The sequence below is a fragment of the Anastrepha ludens genome, chromosome 2 (assembly GCF_028408465.1).
Source record: "Anastrepha ludens isolate Willacy chromosome 2, idAnaLude1.1, whole genome shotgun sequence".
In the NCBI taxonomy this organism is placed as follows: domain Eukaryota; kingdom Metazoa; phylum Arthropoda; class Insecta; order Diptera; family Tephritidae; genus Anastrepha; species Anastrepha ludens.
In genome coordinates this window covers 69,641,291-69,665,862 of record NC_071498.1, presented here as the reverse complement: position 1 = coordinate 69,665,862, position 24,572 = coordinate 69,641,291, and the positions used below count along the sequence as shown (strand labels likewise).

Sequence of the window (24,572 nt, the reverse complement as noted above, 5' to 3'; positions counted from 1 at the left end):
GCTGATCGCATTAATGGAAGAGAATCCACAATTCGCAAAAGGGATTTACGCAAAAGTTCAAGCAGCAAAAAAATGGGAGGAGTTTACAACGGAGCTGAATTGATTGGGACCACCAGTTAGAACGGCAGCAAAATGGATTAAGGTTGATAATGGGTTTTTGTGATGTTTGTAGAAATACATTTTTATTTTCCCTTGGCAGGTATGGGCTGCTGAATCACGAATATTTGAATAAGGAAAATTTAGAACAAAAATAAAAAAGAAACTATGGAGTAAAGGTTTTTATTTAATACTTTTTAGTTTTTTCCATAATATTCTAAGAATTTAATTTGTTATGTTTTCTGCTTTTCCTTTATTTGACTCTACTTCAATATTTCCAGCATCATCGTTGAGGGTCTCATCGGATAACTTTTCAGCCGGAAGTTGAACATTGTAAAGCAGACAAATGTTGTGCAAAGCTGCACACACACAAATAATTTGTGTTGCTTTTTTTTTTTTTTTTTTTTTGAGAATAGTGGAGAGCTCTTGCCTGCAATAAACATCTTTAAGACTCTAATTGTTCTCTCAATGATACTTCTCGCTTTAGCATGTTGTTCGTTGTATGTCCTTTGTGGAGACCCTTCCTCAGAGTTTTTGAACGCCGTCATTAAATATGGTTTTAGAGCGTATCTAGCATCGCCTGAGACAGACAAAAATTATTAAAAACGGAGTTTCAATTGGTGTTTATTACATACCGAGGAGCCAAGTATTGCGACGGCCATTGAGATGCTGCTCCTCTAAATGCGCTTTCAATGGCGACATGTTGAAAGAAATAGAATCATGAGTAGCTCCTGGATTTTTCGCATTTATATAAGTTATTTTCATTCTATGATCACAAACCTAAAATTTACATTATTCACACTGAGATGAATCGTCGAACCACAACTCCGTTGTACTCATTTTCACAAAAAATACTTTTTTAACTTTTAAAAACGTTAACTAAGAATTTCAATACAACCGCTTTTTCTTTTATTTTTATTTGATGTATCAGCTAAGAAAAAATGATCTATTGTAAATGCGTCGAGCGATAGAAATTCACAATAGTCCTATTTTTCAGCGAATGAGCACCATAATACCAAATGAAAATTCGTTCGATCAGCACTTTCGACTACAGTCGAAGATCGAATGTTGCTCATAATAAGGGCCAAAAACTTCTTGCTTTCAGATAAAAATTGTGAATGGCACTCAGTAATTTCAATGGCGAAGCTGATAAATTAAATTTTTCGATTAAAAGTAATAAAAAATTGAAGAGTTGCTGCAGAAAACATCAATAGAAATAATATAAATCTTTCAGTCAGTGAGCATGCCCGTTTGTCATTTAGGAGACTTTTATATTATACTCTTACAATAAAGACTTCGCCCGGTGTAGTAATGCCTTTACGTGTTTTCGAGCCATCTGTATATCAGTACTGAGCCCTTCAGCATTTGGGGTTTCCTTTCGAAAGTAAGGGTACTTTAGTTTGCTTTATCGTCCAGTTCGATCCTGATCAAATTAAATAATTTTAGTGCTAGCATTTCGGGTAGTTTGGCAAGTGGGAGATGCATCCTCAACGGTTCCATATTCTTTGGTGAGCTCACTTTGCCTAAACATTCCCTTGTCATATTAAATAGGGTGCGATTAGCAGATTGCTGAGAAACTATATGAAGCAGTGATGGTAAATGTAGGAAAAATTCCCTACATGTGGGGATTTTTGTCGAAATAGAAGGACAGATTTTTTTAAATTCTGTAAATGTAGGGAATTTTCAAAAAGGACAGAAAAAATTTAAAAATAGCGGGAAAAATTAAAAAAGTTCATTTCAAATAAAAAGCCGCAGTAAGATTTCATGCCACTGTTTTTTTCCTTATGGCAGCGTACTTTTGAAAGGTTAATACGGCCACATTGGCATTTTTTTCTTCGTGAACGCTAACGCGATTTTTTCTTCGCGAGAAAATTGTTAGTTGTCCCATGTTTTCTGGTGCTTTTCACTTTTGAAGTAAGTTTGCAATTATATTAGTTTTAGCTTTTTTTATATTTAAAATTTACATATTTTACAGAAATGAGCTCCTTCTCCTCGACTGACTCTTTGGAGGAACACCAGGAGAAAAATTCAAGTATCGGAAACAAAAGTTCAATAACAAGTGGCTTGACGACGACAATTTTAGTGGCTGGTTGAAATCTGCGGCTAACGATCCATTCAAATGAAAATGCGCTGAGTGCGACAAAGTTTTGAACTGCGGCAATTCTGATTTGCAGAAGCACGCCGAAGCAAAAACGTACCAAAAAAATATGAAGACAATAAAAAAGACACCTAAAATAAACAGTTTTTTTTAAGAAAAAGCCGAGTAAACCAAATGGTTCCAGAAATTTCGAAATAAGATTTAGCATGCTCTTCGCTAAGCATAATGTCGCGCTGCAAGTGGTGGACCATTTTATCCCAATCTTAAAGGTAATCGTGCCGGATTCTGAAAAAATAGAAACTCGGTCTTGTTTTAAACAGAACTGAATGTAATGAAAAAGTCAAATTTTTAGTCTTTTTGCTGAATTTTTCTTCATATATCTGTTTATAATATAATAAATATGTATATTTTTGAAATAAAATTTCTTATTAAAGTGTCTTATAAAGTGTCAAAATAGCACCAAGACCAAAACTTAAGCAAATAATTCAATTTTGACGTTGCAAGTGTCTCATTATAGTGTAAACACAGGAGAAAAATATGTGGGGAATTTTGTAGGGAAACTTTTTTGAAGCGTAGGGAAAAGTAGGGAATTTTTTTGGGCTGTGTAGGGATTTTTCAAAAAGTCATTTACCATCACTGATATGAAGTGATGTCAGCTCGGTTCTCGATGGCTTCGCAACCGCTCCGTATGATAATTATTAGAATTCTTGGGCTACAATACCAGAATTTTCCTGCTAAACGTTGAACACCATGGCGCCCTATCTGCTTTGGACAAGGTTGCATTAGTTTCAGGTTCGCCGGGTCTTTCCGGTTACGTACAATCGACTACCGTGGGAACGTAGAAATAAAAGCCTTCGATGTCATTATCGTACAATCGGCAGCATAGGAGACCAATGAAAGTCCCTCTGGTGGTTGGAGGGGCTTCGCAAGGGTAAAGAACACCACCCTGCTGAACATCTTGCTTTATCCTTCTCTATTTTGAGTTTTGATCTCGACAGATGACTGCCGACCACCACTTAAATAGTTCGCCGACCACCTTTGTTTGTTTTTTAACAGTAATAGTAGCCCCGCCAGTGTCGGGCATATCACCGGTCGTCTTCGTCTAGCTCATCTAGGGGTAGGCCCAGGAAACATGCTGTTTCGACGGGATGGGTCCAGAGGGAGGGGGGTGTTAGATGAGTCGGTTTTAGGGGGCATGTGAAAAGGTGGTTAGTGTCGTGCGGGTTGCCTTCACATGCCGGACATATGTTTGGTATGTCGAGGTCGATTCTGGATAAGTAGGAGTTTAACCTGCTGCAATATCCAGATTGTATGCAATTGTGCCAGTATTACACGTGTCTCACGAGGAAGCTGGAGCTCTTCATCTGCTGTAGGTGGTGGTTGGACTCCGATTACGGCATTCACAGGACGGGAGCTTAAGAAGGCGGTGACGGTCTCCCGGTGAATATCGTTTATTGACTGTGTAAACACAGTCAGGTCCAGTAGATTTCGGTCAGTTTTGTTCTGGATTTCGTCAGCGTAAACTAAGAGATGTCTCCTGACGTGCCTGGGAGGCGGCTCAGGCGCAAGCAGGTGTCTGCAGGGGGAAACCTGCAGTAACATCCCAGCAGGAACTGCTTGCTGAGCAGTTTGTTATGCATTTGTGCCTCTTAGTATAGGTGTTGAACCGGGGACATCAGGAGGCAACCGGTCGCTGTCCGAATGGCAGTATTTTGTCATGTCTGTAGCTTTGTCCACTGCGTGTCACTAGTTCCAGGCGACAAGACGGGCGCTGCATAGTTTAGAACCGGTCGACCAATTGCCTTAAATGTCGATAGCAACATTTCTTTGTCTTTGCCCCAAGTGCTGCCGGCAAGCGATTTGAGGACCTTGTTGCGGTTTTGGACTTTAGTGGCAATTGCGGTTGTGTACACTGAGAAGGAGAGCAAACTGTCAAAGGTTACACCCAAAATGTTGGGGTTGTTTACCGTCGGAATTGGTGTGTCGCCGACTTTTAAATTAAGGAACAGTTTGACCTCCTTTGTCCAGGTGGTAAAGAGGATCGCCGTGGATTTAGTGGGGGAAAGTTGGAGACTCCTCGCAGTGAAAAAGCGAGAAAGGTCGGTGAGGTAGTTGTAGTCATCAGCGTATGAGACCAGGGAAACTCCCGCTGGTGGTTGGGGGAGCTTTGAAATGTAGAAGTTGAACAGCAAGGGAGAAAGGACACCACCCTGCGGTACATCTTGCTTTATCTTACTTTGAATTTGATGTTTGAAAAATTACTGACGAGTGACGACCGCTCAGGTAGTTTGCGGACCACCTCTTCAGTCCTAGCGGGGGGGATCTACTGTATAAAGCCATCTAGTAGCGTGGAGTGGCTCACTGTGTCGAAAGCCTTCTTCAGGTCCAACGGTAATAGGACAGTCCTCTCGCAGGGGCGGTTTTGATTAATACCGCATTTTATCTGGGTGTTTATGGCGGTGAGGAGCCAGGAGCTACCATAACAATAATATGAGTTCGCTTTGCACCAGATGGTGAGACAGAACTTGCCAGAAAATACGAGTTGCCAAATTTAGAAGTTACGATAGTTATTAAGCCAGTAAGAATGATGGAATAACCATTGCGCTTTCCGAATTCGCCGTGGCGAAAGAGTGGAAGAATAAACAAGCAAAAGGAAGGGTAATTACTTGTTTTTGAATCCGCATAAAATAGCAAAAGAAATTCGTTCAGGACGAAAGGATTATATTACAAAAGAAGCGTTTTTAATGCAGATATAACGATTTTATAACTTTAAGATACGCTATTATCAATAAAGATCATGATCTTAATTGTTTTTTTAATATGTTCTTTATAATTTATGTGTTTAATAAATCTGCACATTTAACTTTTGCGCGCAATATGGCACTCCACTAATTTTTCTGTTATCTTAATTTCACTTTTCGAAACGTTTCCTAAAAGGGTAATTTAAGCCACCTGATAAGTTTGACAGTTCTCTCCGAGTTGTCAGTATGAAATTTGATAATTGGTGCGACTTTTCCACCGTTGTGGTTTTATTGAAAGTATTTGTAATTTATTTTTCCTTTTAAAATAAACACTAATTGGTGTAAAATTGTAACAAAAATTTTAATTTAAGGCTGTGAAATTCGTGTGTATAAAAGTTAATAATTCGCAAAGCTCAAGTAATGTGGAAAAGAGCACTTTCGTTGCTGGGTGCTCCACGCGTTGCTCCTTCATCTAATCCCAATTATAATACGCTTCGCAGTTCGCAATAACTATTTCCATTGCGGTTCGTGTCCGCGTCGCTTTTACAGCGTGTCGTTATAAACGAGTGCCCCTTGTCTTTATTTCTGTGCACCGACAGAGTTGATCACGCAGTCGACGTTTAGTTTTATCATTTGTAGTCGCCGCGGCTTCTCGCCATATAATATGGGCATTTATAACGCTTTAAATGTAATTAGAAAGTGTCGCAAATCATTACTTCATCTCATCATGATTACCTCCATTGTTGCTGTAGTTGGAAATGCTGATACTGAAAGCCAAGAACTTATAGATGATCCTATTGATCGACAATTGAATCACCGTACAGCTGCTATACCCTACTGTGACGAAGATAACACAGATCGTACGATAGGACGAAGGTAAGCGAATGCGTTATATGCATTTGTGTAATTGCTTGCATGATATCTGTAAGTGCGACAAAAAACTTTAGGGTTACATTATACACCACAGTTTCTAAAATGTTCTCGAAATTTCTATGCTAACTGCGGCAGTAATGAAGGTGTTTAGTCAAGGTTATAAACGCGCTAAATGGTTTAAGTGTTCCACTTTTCGGGGTTTAAACTTAGCTTTACATTGCCATTCCGGCTAGGACTCCTTTCGATTGACCGTTCGCTTGCTTTGTGAGAAATATTACGAATTTTCCAATTAAACTAACAGGTGATGTTGATTTAGTGCCTATTTTGCTAAAACTAGCACCAACACTATTCAGTTAATAATAGTTTTTAAGTTATTTGTTAATAAAATTTGTCTTTTACCTTCACCAAATTTAGATACACTAAGTGCACTTATCATTTATTTTAATAATTATTAAAACTATGTAACATATACACACGTTTCTAACACTTTTTTTGATATACAGTGGCACAGTAAAGTCTACATACCCCATTGAAAAGCGGGGTTTGGAGATTTCTGTGAACATTGTAGCATTAGAATATATTCCAAACAAACCCAATCTAACAACAAACAAAAAAATTTTAATCCAAAAATATTTTTTAACAAAAACAAACAAAATTCATTTTCCAAACACAGAAAAGTCTGCATCCGGCTTTGTAGTGGAGTACACAAAATGCAGCTCTGTACTCAAACAGTGCTACCAATCACTTCAGGCGTCTTTACTAGATTTTTACTTTATTTATTTATTTATTACGGTCTTATATACCTAGATAATTTTGGCAAAATTACATTAAAACTACTAAAAGATATAAAGTATATACTGAACAAACTTCAAGTATATAAGGTGGGTATTATTGGCACAATAGATTTCAATTATATATTTCTAACTATCTAAATGCTATGGAAAGCTTAGAATACTCATATAAAAGTTTCTTAAATATTTCTGGACTCTCACAGTTTTTTAATTGTACAGGTAATTCATTATATGCTCTAACTCCTCTACAGTATAAGCTCCTCCTGTCCAATTCATTTCTGGCTATTGGAACGTGAAAATTATTTCTGTTCCTTGTTTGGTAGATACCGTTAGTTAGAAAGAAGTTTAGTTCTTCGATATTAATATTGTAGCTGTGTTAATTTAACCAAAATGGGTAAAGAAATCTGTGTTAAAGTACGTGAGCTAATTGTGAAATATTATAAAGAAAAAAATCTTTAAGAGAGATTGGAGAACTGGTCGGACATCCAAAATCCAGCATTCAAACAATTATTCGGAAATATAATCACATTAATAGTGTAGAAAACAAACCAAGAAGTGGTCGCCCACCTAAACTGACTCCTCGTGCTAAGCGAAAAATATTGTTAGACGTGCAAGAAAATCCAAGAATAACAGCAATAGAAATTGCAAAAACCCTGAAAAATCAGGATATTGCTTCAGTGCATCCAGAAACGGTGAGACATTTATTGAGGAGCAATGGAATCCACAACCGTGTGCCTCGAAAGAAGTCATTCATCAGCAAAATAAATATGGAGAAACGAGTCGAATTTGCTAAGAAATATATTGATGCATACGAAGATTTTTGGGCTAATGTTTTATTTAGTGACGAAAGCAAGTTCAACTTGTTTGGCTATGATGGCAAACAAAAAGTATGGCGTCGAAATAATGAAGCATTATTGCCCAAAAACTTGCTTCCTACGGTGAAGCACGGTGGTGGCTCCATAATGGTTTGGGGCTGCATGTCAGCGGCTGGGGTGGGTAATTTAACATTTATTGATATAAATATGGATCGCATGGTATATTTGGACATTCTCAAAGATAATTTGAAGCAATCCGCGAGTAAACTGGGTCTTACGGCGGGTTGGTACTTTCAGCAAGATAACGACCCAAAACATACAGCTGGTGTTGTCAAAGAATGGCTACTATTTTAAGTGCCCCATCAACTTCATTCCCCACCCCACTCACCGGATTTGAACCCCATAGAGAATTTATGGGATGAATTGGATCGTCGCATTAGGAAAAGGACAATTCAAAAAAAAACAGAACCTCAAAAATGCTTTACTTGAAGAGTGGAATTTAATTTCGAATAATTACACAAAAGTATTGGCAAATTCCATGCAAAATAGATTAAATGCTGTTCTAGAAAGTCGTGGCGGACCCACCAAGTATTAATTCTGTTGTATTTTTATTTCCTTTTAAGTGAAACACATTCTTTTTACAAAGTATGCAGACTTTTCTGTGTTTGGAAAATGAATTTTGTTTGTTTTTGTTAATAAATATTTTTGGATTAAAATTTTTTTATTAAAATTTATTGTTTGTTGTTAGATTGGATTTGTTTGGAATATATTCTAATGCTACAATGTTCACAGAAATCTCCAAACCTCGCTTTTCAATGGGGTATGTAGACTTTACTGTTCCACTGTATACCATAAATTAACAATTCAAATTGCATTTTTAAGTTGCAAACTCCAAATATGCCAGCCAAATTAACAATAACTAAAAAGCATCCCTGAAATGGAGTGCTGCCAGAAGCAAAGAAAAGAATTTAGACGCGAATTAAAACGAAGCAACATAGGAACATAATTTCCATCCACTCTTCTATTAGAGTGAGATGATTTTCGCCTGTAGCGCTATTTTTTTTAATATAACTTATATATATGTATATGTATCAAATATTAATAATATAGCGAAAGTCGCGCGATTTTTATTCCGAATGTTTACCATCAGCCCTTTTTTTGTTACATAAAACATATAGGTATATTTATATATATCATGTATTAATAATATAGTGAAAATTTGAGATAAGATATACATATACATATATATATGTAAATATACATATCAAATATTAATAATACAGTGAAAATTTGGAATAAAAAATCGCGGCGCCATTTTTTTAAATAAAGCAATCATAATTGCTGCGTCCACTTCTGTTAGATGTTTAGCCGGGCTCCTCCTGCTATTTGTGTTGTGCGTTTTGTTGTCGTTCCACAAATGAAGGGACCTACAGTTTTAAACCGAATCCAAACGTCAAATGAAATACACCCGGAGGTTTATTAGAAAAAACTTTCGATTATTTTGGTGTTTCATGCACGGAGATTCGCACTCCACAATAGTACTCACTCACCAATTTCATTAGGCTACGGCGGTCGCTAATCAATAACTCATAATAATAAAATTGTCACGCTAGAAGCCAACCAAGCTATGTGCGAAATCACTACTTAATCAAATACCCTAACAATAATATTAATTTATTTATTTTTAAAACATTGATCTTGCCAACTATCCAAGAGGTGAAGGAAGAAGTTTTGATTCTCATTGATACAACAACAACTATAACTGACAAACAATTTTTAAAGGTACTCGTCTAATAATGTTTGAACACACAATACAAATAAATACCACAAAATATGAAATAAGTTCCGAATTTATCCATGCGGAGCCTCATTCACCAAAAATATTGTCAGTGAATTTCTTGTACAATCACAAGAAGCTTTCTTGTCCATATTTACATAGAGCTCACATCCAAAATACCGTCCACATGAATGAAATGAGGGAATGGTTATCTATCCGAAAGACCATAGTATGGACCTAAGCTCCCATTATTATTTTAGTAAAGGTATCTGGTCAAATTTCTTGAATCAAAGAGATAATAAAGAAGCATAGCCGCATAGCAAATCGATATTGCAAGTAATCACAGCATGGAATAGCTGGACAACAACTTTCCCATTTAAAAAGTAAGGCTGTACTTGTGCGTGACAATAACAACGGCAACAATATGAGCAGTGTTTTCCGGCTGAGGTTAGCGGTTGGCTTCTATTATAAAAATTAGAGTAGAAATAATGGTAATTAAAAAGTATACATCCCGAGGGCCAAAATCTACCAAAATTTTGATGTGGGTACCAATCAACGCGTTTTTGACCCAGTATCAATATTCGTAAAACGGGACGTAATACCAGACATTATTTTCCATAGATTTTTTTTCCGCGCCCATTTTGTGTTTACATTTTAGTTATTAAAATAGTGATATAATTAACAATATTTTGCAGATTTTGATAAAAATTTGAAGAATAAGAAAAAAATTTGAAGAATAAGAAAAAAATTTGAAGAAATAGAATTTCAATTGGTGTCAAACGCCGATTTGGCGCGTTGAGGAATGAATAATTAGTGGTAATAACTTTTGAACGGTTTAAAAAAATACGCTCCGTTTTATTAATAATTATTATTACTATTGGAGCCGGAACGCGTCGATTGCTACCCATATGGACATTTTTGATAAATTTTGGCACCCGATCTGTAAACTAGATAATTACCGAAATGATTGAGAGAGAAAAAAGACGTTCGTGCAAATAAATCATAACGTTATTATTTTATATAAATTCACAAGTAACGTCAGTGACGCCGTGTTGTCAGTGTTTTCAGTCGTTTTTTACATTTTGTTTGGTTCATGTTCATTCTACTTATTTTTTCTTATTCGTCCCCTTAGAGGCTTGCTTCTTTCCAAACGTTTTGATGAGTGCATGTTATATGGCTCCAACGTATTGTATATAATTATATATACATATACATGTGGCATCTGCGCTCTGTTCACAAACATTTGATTTCAAGCTGATGTGGTCGTTTGCAATTTGCAGAGAGCGTCCAATAGGTATTTGTTTGTAGAGCGCTAGTGGTATATTTATGTGTATGGAGGATAGCAGTGCTCATGAGATCGTCATGACAACGAACGATGTGGTGAGTTTTAGCGTTTTTATGTTGCTGGAAAAAGGATGAAATTTTGGCGCGCTTTTGTTTGTTTGGCAGAAAGGGCATTAAGCGGCTAATAACAGATGATGTAATGTAGAATGGCCCTGAGCGTTTTTATTTTGTGGCCACTAATTCATCACACATACAGTGTATCACTAAAGTAAGTATGCAGCGACGATTTCACCATCGTACAAAAGAAATAAAACTCAAAAGTAACACTACGAAAACAAAATACAATTTTATTTATTTTTCAAAGTCTTAAATACATATTTACAACAAAAAATAATATAAAAGTAATTCTTGTTTTAGCCAGATCGGCTTAATATGAAAAAAGTCTTAAAATCACATCACAAAAATAAGTATGCATTCAATCAAAAACCGAATTCAAGAAAAAATTTTAAAATTATAATATTTCGTTGGATAGCCTTTACTCTTTTTGACAGCTTTTAACCGCGATGACATAGAGTTTACCAGGTTCTGAGTCACAGAAGTTGGCATCTTTCCCCATTCCTCCATAAGTGCTTTCTTTAGGTCATCTTTGCCATTTATTTTATGTTTCCTTATTTGTCTGTCAAGATGTTCCCACAAATGTTCAATGACATTCAAATCTGGCGATTGAGATGGTGTTTTTAATTGCTTTGGTGTGTTATACAGCACCCATTCTCTCACAACTAGAGCAGTATGCTTGGGGTCATTGTCCTGTTGGAAGACAAATGATCGCTCAAGCCCCAATTTTAATGCATTTTGCTTCAAATTATCCTTCAAAATGTTGAGATAAACAGTTTTGTCCATTATCCCTTCAATCACAACCAGATTTCCTACACCAGAAGCCGCCTTACAACCCCACACCATTATTGAACCGCCACCATGTTTAACTGTGCCGGTCATGTTTTGAGGATCGAGCTCTGAATTTACTTTTCTCCATACCTTTTCTCGTCCGTCGGAACCAAAAATATTAAATTTACTCTCGTCAGAGAAAATAACGGTATTCCAAAAGTTTGGTCTTTGGTTTCGTGCAGTTTTACAAATTCAAGTCTTTTCTTTCTGTTAGTACTAGTTACAAACGGCTTTTTACGGATGTTCCGACCATGGAAACCAGCAGTATACAAAGCACGACAAATGGTTTGTGGGTTAGAAGTCTTGCCAGTTTCTTTTTCCATTTCAGCCTGTATTTTAGGGGCACTCGTTTTGGGGTTTTTCTGTACCCTTCGTACAATTATCCTGCGTTCCTGCTCCGTGAAAATTTTCGGGCGACCAGTTCTTGGTTGGTTCTTGGTATTGCCTTCTCTTTTAAATTTTTCAATAATTTTTTTGTACCGTGGCGTTGCTTTTATTAACATCTTTTGCAATGTGGCGTTGGCTTTTATTATCTTTGTACAACTTTATTATTAAATCCTTCATATCTTGTGAAAGTTCTTTGCCTCGAGGAGCCATGACCAAAATTTTAGCTTGAGTTCACTTTATAACTTTAAAAATAATTCGCGCTTACACAACGAAACAAATTTGATGGTTTTTGTCGCAAATAAATAACATAAAGACTAACGAAATACACAAATTTGCGAACTGCATACATACTTTTGTTATATGATTTTTACCGTTTCCTACGTAATGACGCCAGACAAGATAACGGAACAATATGTCGGCATCGTGTCTTTTATATTCTTGTTAGGGATTCTGCATAGCAATTACATACACATGGTAGAAAAAGTCTGCGTTCACCCACTGTTATAAAGTATTAAAATAATTTAACGTGTTTATCTTAAAATTCTCAGTTATTTCTTTTCACTTATTTCAAAGAAAATTATTCGTAGAGGGTATGAACAAAATTTTTTGGAGTTTGAGCTGCGTCGTGTTCAGATAACGGGATTGTAGTACAGTTACTTAAATAGGCTGAGCAGAAAAAGTGTGCGTTCATTTCGAATAGTGACGATTATTTGCATGGCAATTACGCTAAATTTAATTTTAAATCATTCATGTAGTTGACGCGGTTAAGAACAAATCTAAAGAGGGAAAAATTGATATTAGAAATACATTTTTTGTTACTATGGACCAAAGGCGAAAGGTGAAAGGAAAATCATTGTAAGTTTGTGGCAAAATAGTAAGAGCTATCGGCAAATCGCGAAAATTGTTAGGAGGCAATACTCCTCGGTCCAAAGAGTGATAAACAACTTCAAGCAAACGAATTGTTTGGAGTCTAAGCCTCGTTCTGGGCGTCCAAAAAAACTGACGGAAAGAGAAGAACGCAACATAACTATTCTTGTGAAGTCTAATCCACGACTAACAGCAAGCCAAATTTCAAAAGACATAGAAGTAAAATACCAAAAGAAAGTACATCCAGATACAGTAAGAAAAATTCTAAAAAGAATCGGATTTCACGGCAGAGTGGCCCGAAAAAAACCCTTCATATCGCGAGTAAATCGACTTAAGCGGATGGCTTTCGCCAAGGAATACGTAAACAAGCCACCTGAGTTTTGGAATAGTGTGATTTTTTCAGATGAGAGCAAGTTTTGCATTTTCGGGATAAAAGGTCGTAAAATTATTTGGAGGAAAAACGGAACGGCACTTGGAAAGCAAAATCTGGTACCTACGGTAAAGCATGGGGGAGGAGGTGCCATGATATGGGGGTGTATGGCTAGTTCGGGCGTTGGAAATATACAGTTTATTGAGTCGATAATGAACAGACATGATTATCTCGATATTTTAAAAACGAATTTGAGAGAAAGTGCAATCAAACTGGGACTCGGTGAAAGATTTGTTTTCCAACAGGACAACGACCCGAAACACACAGCAGAGATTGTTAGGTTGTGGTTGTTGTATAATGTTCCAAAACAACTTTGCACACCTCCACAATCACCTGCCCTTAACCCCATTGAGCACTTATGGGACGTTCTAGAAAAAAAATACGAGAACGTACAATAACTAGCAAGGAAATGCTCAAGAACGCGCTTAAAGAGGAATGGGAAGCCATAAGTCCAGAAATAACAGCCAAACTAGTTGGATCAATGAAAAGACGCCTTCTAGAAGTCATAAAAAGGCGTGGATATCCAACTAGCTATTAATTTTAAAACATTTCTATGATCTTAAGCCTTTTATTTTATTATTATTGAAGTAAACGCAAACTTTTTCCGTTTGGTTTGAATGGCCTTTTTAATTTTATGTGATCTCATTTTAAATTTGATTTTGTTATTGGTAGCGAAATATGTGTGATAGTTACGTTTAAGTGAACTAAATAAAACTCATTAAAAAAAATTTCTGAAATATTTATTGTTTTGAACTTTTTCTAATCCAAAGAATATTTGCATAGGTGAACGCAGACTTTTTCTACTATGTGTACATACATTTGATAAAAATATGTCGAATTATTTTGGGAATAAATTCACATATTCGGCTGTTAATCATGGTGCATACTTACTTTAGTGATACACTGTATGCAAGATTGTGTGCGCCTACAGATACGAGAACTTAAATATTAAAAATGTAGTCGTAAAGGCATATAATAGTAGTTGTGGCTAGATAACACTAGTAGTTATTAAAAGTCTTATATTTTTGCAAGCTTAAATCTTGTCTATGAGTCATAGGCTAGTATACTACTATGTAAACAAAAATAAACGTGTTAAAGCATATATAGGACTCGAATTGCACGAATGCCGTTGGAATAAAGAAACAGTTTATTTATTATCTTAACACATTGATGCCCGGGAACGAGATTTCTCGTTTTGGTGATAAGCATAATTCCATAAAAATAACAATAAACAATTTATTGATTGTGAAAATAGTTGTGAAAGTGATTTAGAAAAAATTTCCCACAAAAGTATGTCATGTTTGCAAATCTCAAAATAAAAGAAGCGAAACATGATATATCTGTAATTTTTGTAAAGTACTATTACAGGAAATTAACTGTTTTACAAAGATACACTAAAATTTTTTTTAGAAATTCTATGACTACATAAAAAAAGATTTCTTCAAATATATGTATGTATATGTATATTAATTTAAAAAAGTTATCTAAGTCTTATTAAAAAAAAAAAAATTGCAGGTCTAAAATAACCGGTATTGTAGTAAATGGTAGCAGAACAGTAGTTTTAAGGCATACAGTCACGGAACCCCGAGCAGTTTTTAAAACCCCAGAATTCATCGAATTCAGTGCTAAACTATATATAATTTGTCTTTGATTTGAAGATGTTTAGAAATGAATACTCGTAGTGGGAGTTATATGCACAGTACACATAATGGACTGATTCATGAGGGCTGCATGCACTGCTTCATCTGTAATGGATAAAAGAGAGACTGCAGTGAAAGGCGTTCGTGGAACGAATGTTAAAAAACTTACTAAATGTGCTTTTGTGAGCATATTATAATATATTTAAGTACATATATACCTAGCAAAGACAGACTGTAGGCCATTATATTTCAAACACAACATGAAGCCGTTGTTCATCTAGGTTGACGTTTGCTAATTATTATTACTTTAATACACTAGTTCATTTGTTTTCGCGTTACGGTAGACGAAATTAATCGAATTAAAAAAAAAACACTCAAAAGTGACGAGCAATTCAATATTTATTGTAACATATACATACAGTGACTCACAGCTTATTTGATGCAGGTAATACTTTTTTGTAAAAAAGGAAATTACTTGATGTTTATTAAATTTAATAAAAAAAATGTATACTTGTAATGAGATATGTGTGTACTGTTTACCCATGACGGAAAGAATAATGAGATGGCGCCTGTCGTGGTACTTTACTTACTTTGCTCTCAGCGAATTTGATAATGAGTGACGTCGTATTAGCACCAGTATGGCCAAATTATCATTTTCGTAACTTGATTTAGCATTTTTTTATAATTTAGTCCCGGATTTTTAGTTCTTTGTTCATGACATTTTTGTAATCTGTGCTAATTAAAATGTAATGTTTATAGTTTTGTAAAATATACATTTTTTAATAATTAGTTCAATAATTCACTCAGTTTTTTTAGCTTTACTTTTTCATCATTTGGTCGCATTCCCCCCGAATGGGTTATTGTTGATGTTCTTCTCATTTCAGCAGTCAAATCTCTCTCTCTCGCTACTGCAGTGTTGCTTAGCTGTGTACATAAAAACGCACTAAAATGCCCATTTCAAGAAAATAAAATACCAAATTCTTATTGATTTACTTAAAGAATTTTGTATGCGTGACAAAATGTCTTTAAAATGTGGGTTTTTTTTTAGTAAATGTGTTATGGTTATGTACGATTTAGTTTATGCGTTTTTTTATTAAGAGAAACTCTGTTTGTATTACAGTTTGTTTTTTAACATACAGTTTCGGTACCTTTAAATAAAAAATAAGAAACAAACACCAAACTTAAAAATTTTTACATTTTGATATAAGTATAAAAAAGCACTAAATTTATTGCGAAGAGCAAATGGTTGGCAACACCGTTTGTCCGAGAGACGAAATGTTTTCACCATATCGGGAATTAAATCGGGAGACTTGTGCCCAAACAAGTAACCTAATCTAATGTAAATATAGTTCGAAAATAGTTTATTGAAATTTCCAGGAATCAAAATGAATATCAAAAATATAAAATGGATCAATATAAAATATATGTACAAGTATTTTCCATTTTTGCATTTCAGACTCTTGTATATAACCACACTGGATGGTCGTTTGACAGCGCTTGATGTTGGTAAAGGTGGTAAATTACGTTGGAGTGTACCCACAGGTCCCGGGCCGCTGATATCATCAAGCATCCACCGCCTTGAGTTGACAAATAATGGACAATTTGTGCGTATGATACCATCACTAAGTGGTGGTATATACAAATTTGATGGCGAATCCATTGATCCCATACCAATTACCACCGAAAATTTGCTCAGTTCATCAGCTAAATTCTCTGATGATCTTGTAATTTCGGGTGGCAAAGAGACACGTACTTACGGCGTGTCCGTGCGCACTGGTAAACTGTTGTACGAGTGTTCCATGCATGGCTGTATCAATTCAACGGATGGCAGGGAGTCTATACATGGTGAAGATATGAATGGAAATAGTGTTGGTGGTAAAGCGGAACTGGAACATGACCCAATGATTGATGATGTGATTGTGGTACGACGACAGACGCAAACTGTAAGAGCTGTGGAATCACGAACCGGTGTTGAACGTTGGAATTTTAGTGTTGGCCAGCATGAACTGAATATAATTAAATCGGCCGAATGTCACGATCGTCCTTTCAGTGACATGGATATGGCTATGTTGGATTTGGATATAAGAGTAGTAGTGCCGGAGGGAGTTATCTGTGCGTTCAGCAAATCCAATCCAGATGCAATGCTGTGGAAATATAAGGTAAGGCGGAAATAGTGGAAGAGGTTAAGTGAAAAAAATATAAAAAAGTTTGTTGTGAATTTTTATTTGAGATAGTTGCAAGCAGTATAAAATTTGTGCAGGATTATATAGTTGGAAGTTGTCTGTATGTTTACAGAGGTTCGTAATTATCTATAACACTATGTACGGTTTTTTATTATATCGAAACCATGGATAAGTTTTAATATTGTTGTTGTTCTAGCAGCAATACTAAACCCTGCCAGTGTAGTGTTTATCACCGGTCGTCTAAATTGGGTCCAGAGGAAGAGCGGTGTTAGATGAGTGGGTTTGATGGGGCATGTGAAAAGGTGGTTAGTATCGTGCGGGGTGTCTTCACATGCTTGATATACGTTTGGTATGTCGGGGTCAATGCTATATCCAGAACGTAGTTCTTGGTATTGCTGCTATAAAAACAACAACAACTTATTTGTGAATTTTGAAGTTACCTTTTTCTTCTTCTGAAGTATCGATATTAATTGAACAGTCTTTTTAAAATTTAATTACAATTTTTTCAGTTTGATCATCCCATCGTAAGTGGTTGGAAAATTAGTGCTGACGACGAGCTGGAAATGATCGATATGTTCAGCTCAGCTCAGTGGATGTGGGATCACGAAGAGAACATATTTGATGCACCCATACATTCTATTAGCCCTTCGATTTACTTGGGCATGTACGATAAACAGTTGTATATTCAGGTATTTGATTATACTTTCTTCTGCTTTCAATATATATTACTACGATTTATATATATCTCAGGAATCTGTTACTTTGCGCCGCGAGATCGACGACCAGTCCAATTTGTATGCACACCTGACAACTGACTCTACCATGTCGCTAATACCTTGGCGTCCCATACCAGCCAGCAGCAATTCTTTAACCCTACTTCTGAATAATAAAGCCATAACAGCCGGAAATGAGTCGAAAGAATCGTCGACTGTACCTACTATACTTCCGAATTTCAACGAAGCTGTAGAGGATGTAGAGGGCAATGAGTTAGTGCCCTACGAGGAGGATAAATTTGCTATGTCCGCACAATCAGTGCTAAACGCCTCGGAATATGTGAACGGAAATGGTTTCTATTTGTATTCGCGCGAAGATATGCAAAAAGAAGATGAAGCACATTGTGGAATTGATGAGGAAGAGAAGGAGGATGTAGAAAATAGTGATGGCAATGTTTTCAAAACTGATGTAACGGGCACCAATCGCTCGGTTAGCGATGATCTGGGCTTTAGTCTCGACGATATCGATGCGCCAATTAAGGTAGTGATCCTATCACTATGGTTTTGGTGGAAGGAAGTGGTGGTGATCGCACTGACTACAGCAGTATTAGTGAATCTATTTATTGGACAACGCCAGCGCCGAGAGGTTTTGGTGATTGAGCGCCATGTACCCGTATCATCTGCCTATGAGGCGACTGAACAGTCAACAGTTGCCTTATTGGGACCCGCAAACGTTGCGGTTAACGCAAATGGTCATGGACTGTCCAACGTTAATCGATCACTTTCGGAGTCCACCTCATGCTCGAGCGATAACTTCAATTCACGATTCCTGAGTGACTTCGAATTGTCGCACTGTTTGGGACGCGGTGGCTTTGGTGTTGTTTTTGAAGCAAAGAACAAATTGGACGATTGCAAATACGCTGTAAAGCGTATAACTTTGCCTAATAAGAAAGAATCACGCGAACGTGTTATGCGGGAAGTTAAAACATTAGCTAACTGCGAACACCAGAACATTGTGCGCTACTTCCAGGTTAGTTTCGTTTGCTAATAATATTTTCCGAAAGATACTTCAAAATGAACTATTCTCTCACAGGCTTGGGTTGAAACACCACCGCCAGGCTGGCAGGAAGAGGAAGATAGTAAGTGGCTGGCTCATGAAATGTCAATGTCGATCCAAATTGAAACGCCCGATGGTACCACATTGCCCACCTTTGATAATGCGTCATCGGTTCAAAACCCACCGAGACGTCAGCTGCAAGTTGAGCGCAAGCGTCAACTATTATCTTGGATGTCTAGCTTGAATAATACCGATTGTGGCTCTGATCGCGAGGAACACGGTTGCATTGACGAAGATGAGGATGACGATTCGTGCATTGTGTTCCGTTCAGAGTCACAATCGCTGGCGTTAAAGGGCCGAGGTGAAAGTGAAAGCGACAGCGACAGCGATAGCGAGAAGGAAGGAGGGAATATAAATGGCACTACGAAGAAAGGCAAACAAGAAAATGCAAAGCGAACGCATACAAATTCCATTTCCATTGATATTCATTCTAATTCATTTGATTATAGTTTGCAAAAGAACGGCAAGAATATCGATTATTCTCAATTGTCTGATTCGTTTCAAATTGAATTTGTGCGCTCAGCAAACGGTGACGAAACGCACGGTAGTAGTGGCTGCCAGACAAATGGCGATATATGGGCTTCAAAAGATGCTGAACAGTCGTTGAATGGTAATAACTATAAGATAAATTCCAAGTCAAAACAACGCCCACAATCCAAGGAGCTCGGTAATGTTGCCATAAATATTGACGGTAGCAATAGTTGTAAGTCACTATTGCCAGCTGCTGCTCTGTTGCAGACCACACCGAAAATGCAGCAAAACAAAGTATACTTGTACATACAAATGCAGTTGTGTCGAAAGGAAAGTTTGCGCGAATGGTTACGTGAAAATCGGTGTGAGGTCCGTCAAAGCCAAATCGCTAGCATTTTTCATCAAATCGTTGATGCGGTCGACTACGTGCATTTTAAGGGGCTCATACATCGCGATCTCAAGCCCAGTAATATTTTTTTCTCCCAAGATGGCCAAATTAAAATTGGTGACTTTGGCCTCGTCACTGATATGTCCGACATACCAAATATGGTAACAAAGTGCGGCGATAAAACTGGATTGCCTTCGTGTGGGCGGCATACACAACAGGTCGGCACTCATCTGTACATGTCGCCAGAGCAATTGCGTGGGCAACACTATGATTTCAAAGTCGATATTTACTCGCTGGGGCTGATTTTCTTTGAGTTGCTCGTGTTCTTTGGCACCGAAATGGAACGTATTAAAACACTGCGTAATCTCCGAGATGGCAACTATCCGCTCGAGTTTCCGCAAAATTTCCCTAAAGAGCATGAACTGCTTAAGTTGATGCTGTCCAAGCTACCCGCCGAGCGGCCAACGACGCCAGAGCTCAAATTAAAGTTGATCGATATACTGAAGTGGCCGGACTTCACTGTGGGCGATGGAGATCCTGTGTCAGTGGTAGCTGCGGCTGTTCGGCGCTATAGCCGAAGTCACACATTGAGTAGTAGCGATGCGTGAAGATTATGTGACCAACGCATTTCGTTTGCTTTTAATCGCAGATGTCATACATATTTTAATTATCTGTCTAGTTAAGTAATTTCTAAGTTAATTTTAATTGGTAGTAATACGCAAAATATATATCGATTTACAAAACTAGCAAACAACTGCATTGAAATTGAAGTTTTAAAGTAAAATTATGAAATTCGAGATTGCAGACCGACTTAAAGAAATAATATTGTATTTTAGTAGAGAGGCTAAACTGTTTAATTTTGAAATATTAGCGCCTACTTTGTTCAATACCTTGTAAACTAAGGTAGATGTTTGTTTTTTGTGAATACGCGAAAATATGTATGTGGAGTTGAGCTGTTTAAATGTGTAGTTAGATATTATAGGCTCGTGAACGATACGCTAATGCATTTTACAGTTATACAAATTAAATGAACAGTAGCACTTTATCCATCCACAAATGTATACTTAAAAATTATAAGTATTACTTTTGTAATGAATATATTCCCCTTATGGATATGCAATTTATCCAGATAGTGTGGAGGTTAAAGCTGCACGAACTTATTTAAGAATTCAGTAATTCATCTACAAAACATTTTTTTTTCATTTATTTGTGTATTTTTAGTTCTTGCGGCAACATTTTTAATCTGTTTTGACTTTCGCCTAGTGGTGAAATATTAATTTAAGCATATTCCTATTTAGGTGAAGCACTTTCACTCAACAAGGAATAATAATGAATAAACGCATGATTTCAAATTTGAAACACTGGGTTTTGGTCTCTAACAAATTTCACAGTAATCACCGAAAAATCATTCTGTAATGCTCGGGCTAAAAACCCACTGTGGCCATTAAATACCAAACGATATAAAAGGTTTTTTCTAATAGTACACACCAGACCATGGTGTTATGTGTTATGCGCTTAAAACGGAAGCATACACCCCTCGCTGTAAATATGCCGTACGGTGGGTATCAGGAGATATCCCGTTGTTGTTGTAACATCGTAGTATGCGAGTAACATCATAATCATTCCCTAAAAACGGGTGTCGTCAGAGCTGTAGATATTCCGTCGCTGTCGTGAGTTCAGTTTATTGGCAGGCCTGTAGCTAATTCCGCCGCGTCTTACTAGTCCTCGACGTCCAAATGGGTGCTGCATAGTTTATAACCGGTTAGCGACTTAAGGACCTTGTTGCGGTTGTAGACTTTTGTGGTGTTCGCGGTAGTATTCTCCAAGAGGGAGAGCAAACTATCGAAAGATACACTAAATAACTTACGGATTTTTTAGTGTCGGAATTGGTGCGTCCACGACTTTTCCTTCTAATTGGAGTTTGACATTCTGCGTCCAGGTGGGGAAAAGGTTCTCTAATGTAGTTCTCAATACATTTCAACCAACTTGTAATAATTATAGCTGTAAACGAAAACCAATATAATAATAGAATGTAAATAAATATTCGGACGGGAGGGCACTGATAGCATACAGTTGCTGAGTCAAAGGCTAATACTCTAATAAATTAATTAAATAATCACTTTTAAACGAAAACATTTGTGTGTTAATATACTTAAGTAATATTGATGTGAATGTTCATAAATAGTTCCCACTGTTTCATTACAACACTTTAAGGTCAAGTGCATTTGGCCAAGTTCAAGAGCAGTCAGTTGATACCGTTTGATTTCCTTTTTGCTTTGGAGGTGATTCAATGATAGAAATTAAACCAGATTACAATTGTTTGTATAATAAAAAAATCTTATCAGTTTATAATAATTTTTTTTTGCACAACAAAAACAAATAATTTTGCGACTAGGCGAAAATTACACTTTCAATATTTTTGCTAAAATTAGTTCGAATTGGGAAAGCATTGCGGTCTCATCGGAAGATGAATGAAAAGTGCCCGCGCAAAATTCTCGTTCTACTTTGTCTATTTTTAACACAACAACTTGGCCAATGCCACACCACGAGCGAAACGGCGAAAGTGCGCACGGGTCGCCTGGTATCGCGTCTTTATCGTCGACAACTTACCGATATGCTTAATATACTCGACGGGGATATGGATCCGTGTGAAGATTTCTTTACGCACGCCTGCGGTGACTATGCCAAAGCAATGCGTGGTGAATTGCGATCGAGTGAAGAAGCGAATGTGGATAGCAATACCGCATCAAATACAGTATCACCATTTTTATATAACTACGAGGATCGTATGAATTTCTTTGAAAGCAGGAGGACAAATTTTACCACATCTTCTGGCCAACTGCTTGGCGCCCTCTACGCTTCTTGCAAGAAACGTAATCGGTCGCCACTTACTCAGTGGCATCGCATGTTGCGAGAAATTTCCTTACTCGCAGAGAACGTACGTCTCTATCTGGAATGGCCGTTGCTGCGACATGAGTGGGAAGACTTGGAAGCACAGCATTTTTACTTAGATTGGATGCCGTTGGCCGCAGATTTGGCAGCACATGGTGTGCTCAATTTTTTACATATCTTCTTCGCTGAGGGCACAATTTTTATAGCGCCAGTGAGCACGCAGGATATACGTTGTGAATCGCTATATGAATGGCAAGTACAATTGCTGCCCTTCCGACGTAAACGTAGCAAGCAAGCGTTGCAGGTGATTGCCAGTGACCTGCATACATTTTGTCGTGAGCTGATTGGTAAACTACCTCTCGACCCTGAATTGCATGCTGAAAATTATACTCGCAACGAGAGCCAGGAAGATGCCTTTCATTTGTTCTCTTACAATGTGCTTGGCAAGTACCTGCAAATGCTTTTCGAACGCCTTCAGTTCAGTCATAGAGAGGTGACGGAGGCGCGTGTAATATTAATCGAAGAAGCGCGTTTGCGTGATATTGTTGCACTCATACGCTCCACACATCCAAGTGTACTTTTTAACTTCGTCTTATGGCAAGTTTATGCAACACTCCGGTATGAAGATTGCTTCCTGCTCACTGAAGAGTTTGAGGAATTACTTTTGTCTGAATACTGGAATTGGGATGTATTTAATGAGCATTTCACTCGCAAAGTTGCCTTGGCCACTTACCTTTATCACACCACACGCTTTCAGGAACGACGACGTGCGGTGCTCTTGGGTGAACAGTGGGATCGTTTTTTGTATGTGAAGTTACAACGCAGTGATTTCAATTTGCCTCGGCTATTAGCCAGCTATGCTAAGACTAGCTTAGATCCGGCCAACCTTACAGTTATTTATGAGGCTGATAAATTGGTTGAAGGGGATTTCTATGGAAATTTACTCGCTTTGCGTCGCCTGCAGCTAAGAAACACATTCTATACTGCCTTCATCGATCCGGAGGACTACAATCATCCCATCTACTTTTTGCGTCATTTTCTTCATTTCACCATTTTGACAATGCAACGCCCACTTTTTCACTACTTCGCCACCCTTGGTTTCGATTTGTGGCACAAACCAGATTTGCTCTACAGTTCAGATGGTTACTATACGGCTTTGGATTGTCTGGAACATCAATCGTTGTTAAATTTTGACGATACGACTATGCTTCAAGTGCTGGATGAATCACAAGTCTCTGAGACTTTTCGATTTTACCGTGCCTTCATTGAATCCTTGAAGGATTATGAATTCTGGTTGGAGGGTGAGTCTTTTGCATTCGCAGAACAGTATGCGCTGGAATATTTTGGTTTGACTTCAAAGCGGATTCTATTCTATGCTGTGGCACAATTGCATTGTGGACGAAATGATGTATGGTATGGGTTGTTGATCAATCGGAGCTTTATGAATATGCCACAGTTCGAAGCGGCCTTCGAGTGCGATGCGGAGGTACATATGAATCCGCAGGTCAAGTGTATGATCAATCACTGTGAATGAGGAGCGATATGTAGATCTAGTAAAGAGGCGTTAACCGCTACAATAAAAAAATAGCTGAATGTATTAAGAATAAAATTAATGTATAAATAATGAGGAATGTGTTGTTTGTGTGGATGGAGAAACAGTGCAGCGAAAAATCCTCATGATACGAGTGCTCACAAATCTAAAAGTAAATTATCGATTTTGAGGTTTTATTCCTTGACTTAAATGAAATTGTGAAGTTTTAAAGAATGCCGAATGCCAAAAACTGTTAAAAATAGAATAATAAACACTTCTTATTGATATTTTATACATATCGCTTACCATACATATTTTCAAATATCACTGTACGATAGTACCAAAGGCGAAGGAACTGGTCTGCATCTTAATAAATATTTAGGGTAACATAAAGAACATCAGGAAAGATAGATAGTACATTCTTGATCCCGATTTAAAGCCACAAATAATTGCCATACAGTAATAGCAAGCGCACTACTACTGTGTAGGGTCATCCATAGAAACTCCGAGTTTGTGGACTCTGCTTCCACACA

At 37.2% G+C, this 24,572-nt stretch overlaps 2 protein-coding genes across 2 annotated transcripts; both read left to right on the top strand.

The window, feature by feature from the left end:
* The first annotated feature begins 5,172 nt into the window (after positions 1–5,172).
* Positions 5,173–20,975, top strand: LOC128871766 (eukaryotic translation initiation factor 2-alpha kinase). Its single transcript, XM_054113818.1, has 5 exons — positions 5,173–5,811; positions 16,201–16,903; positions 17,437–17,616; positions 17,678–18,670; positions 18,734–20,975. The coding sequence occupies exons 1-5, from the start codon at positions 5,600–5,602 to the stop codon at positions 20,222–20,224; spliced, it is 3,579 nt and encodes a 1,192-aa protein (XP_053969793.1). The 5' UTR covers positions 5,173–5,599; the 3' UTR covers positions 20,225–20,975.
* Positions 20,976–21,388: 413 nt separating this feature from the next.
* LOC128871767 (uncharacterized) lies at positions 21,389–24,132 on the top strand. Its single transcript, XM_054113819.1, has one exon. It carries the CDS (start codon positions 22,084–22,086, stop codon positions 24,040–24,042), a length of 1,959 nt encoding a protein of 652 aa, XP_053969794.1. The 5' UTR covers positions 21,389–22,083; the 3' UTR covers positions 24,043–24,132.
* Positions 24,133–24,572: the final 440 nt, after the last annotated feature.

Bases quoted from the DNA above. Each gene is read 5' to 3' on its own strand.
- LOC128871767 (XM_054113819.1), top strand. From the start codon at position 22,084: ATGAATGAAAAGTGCCCGCGCAAAATTCTCGTTCTACTTTGTCTATTT.
- LOC128871766 (XM_054113818.1), top strand. From the start codon at position 5,600: ATGGGCATTTATAACGCTTTAAATGTAATTAGAAAGTGTCGCAAATCA. The intron at 5,812-16,200 runs GTAAGCGAATGC...TTTGCATTTCAG, and splicing joins GATCGTACGATAGGACGAAG to ACTCTTGTATATAACCACAC. The intron at 18,671-18,733 runs GTTAGTTTCGTT...ATTCTCTCACAG, and splicing joins ACATTGTGCGCTACTTCCAG to GCTTGGGTTGAAACACCACC.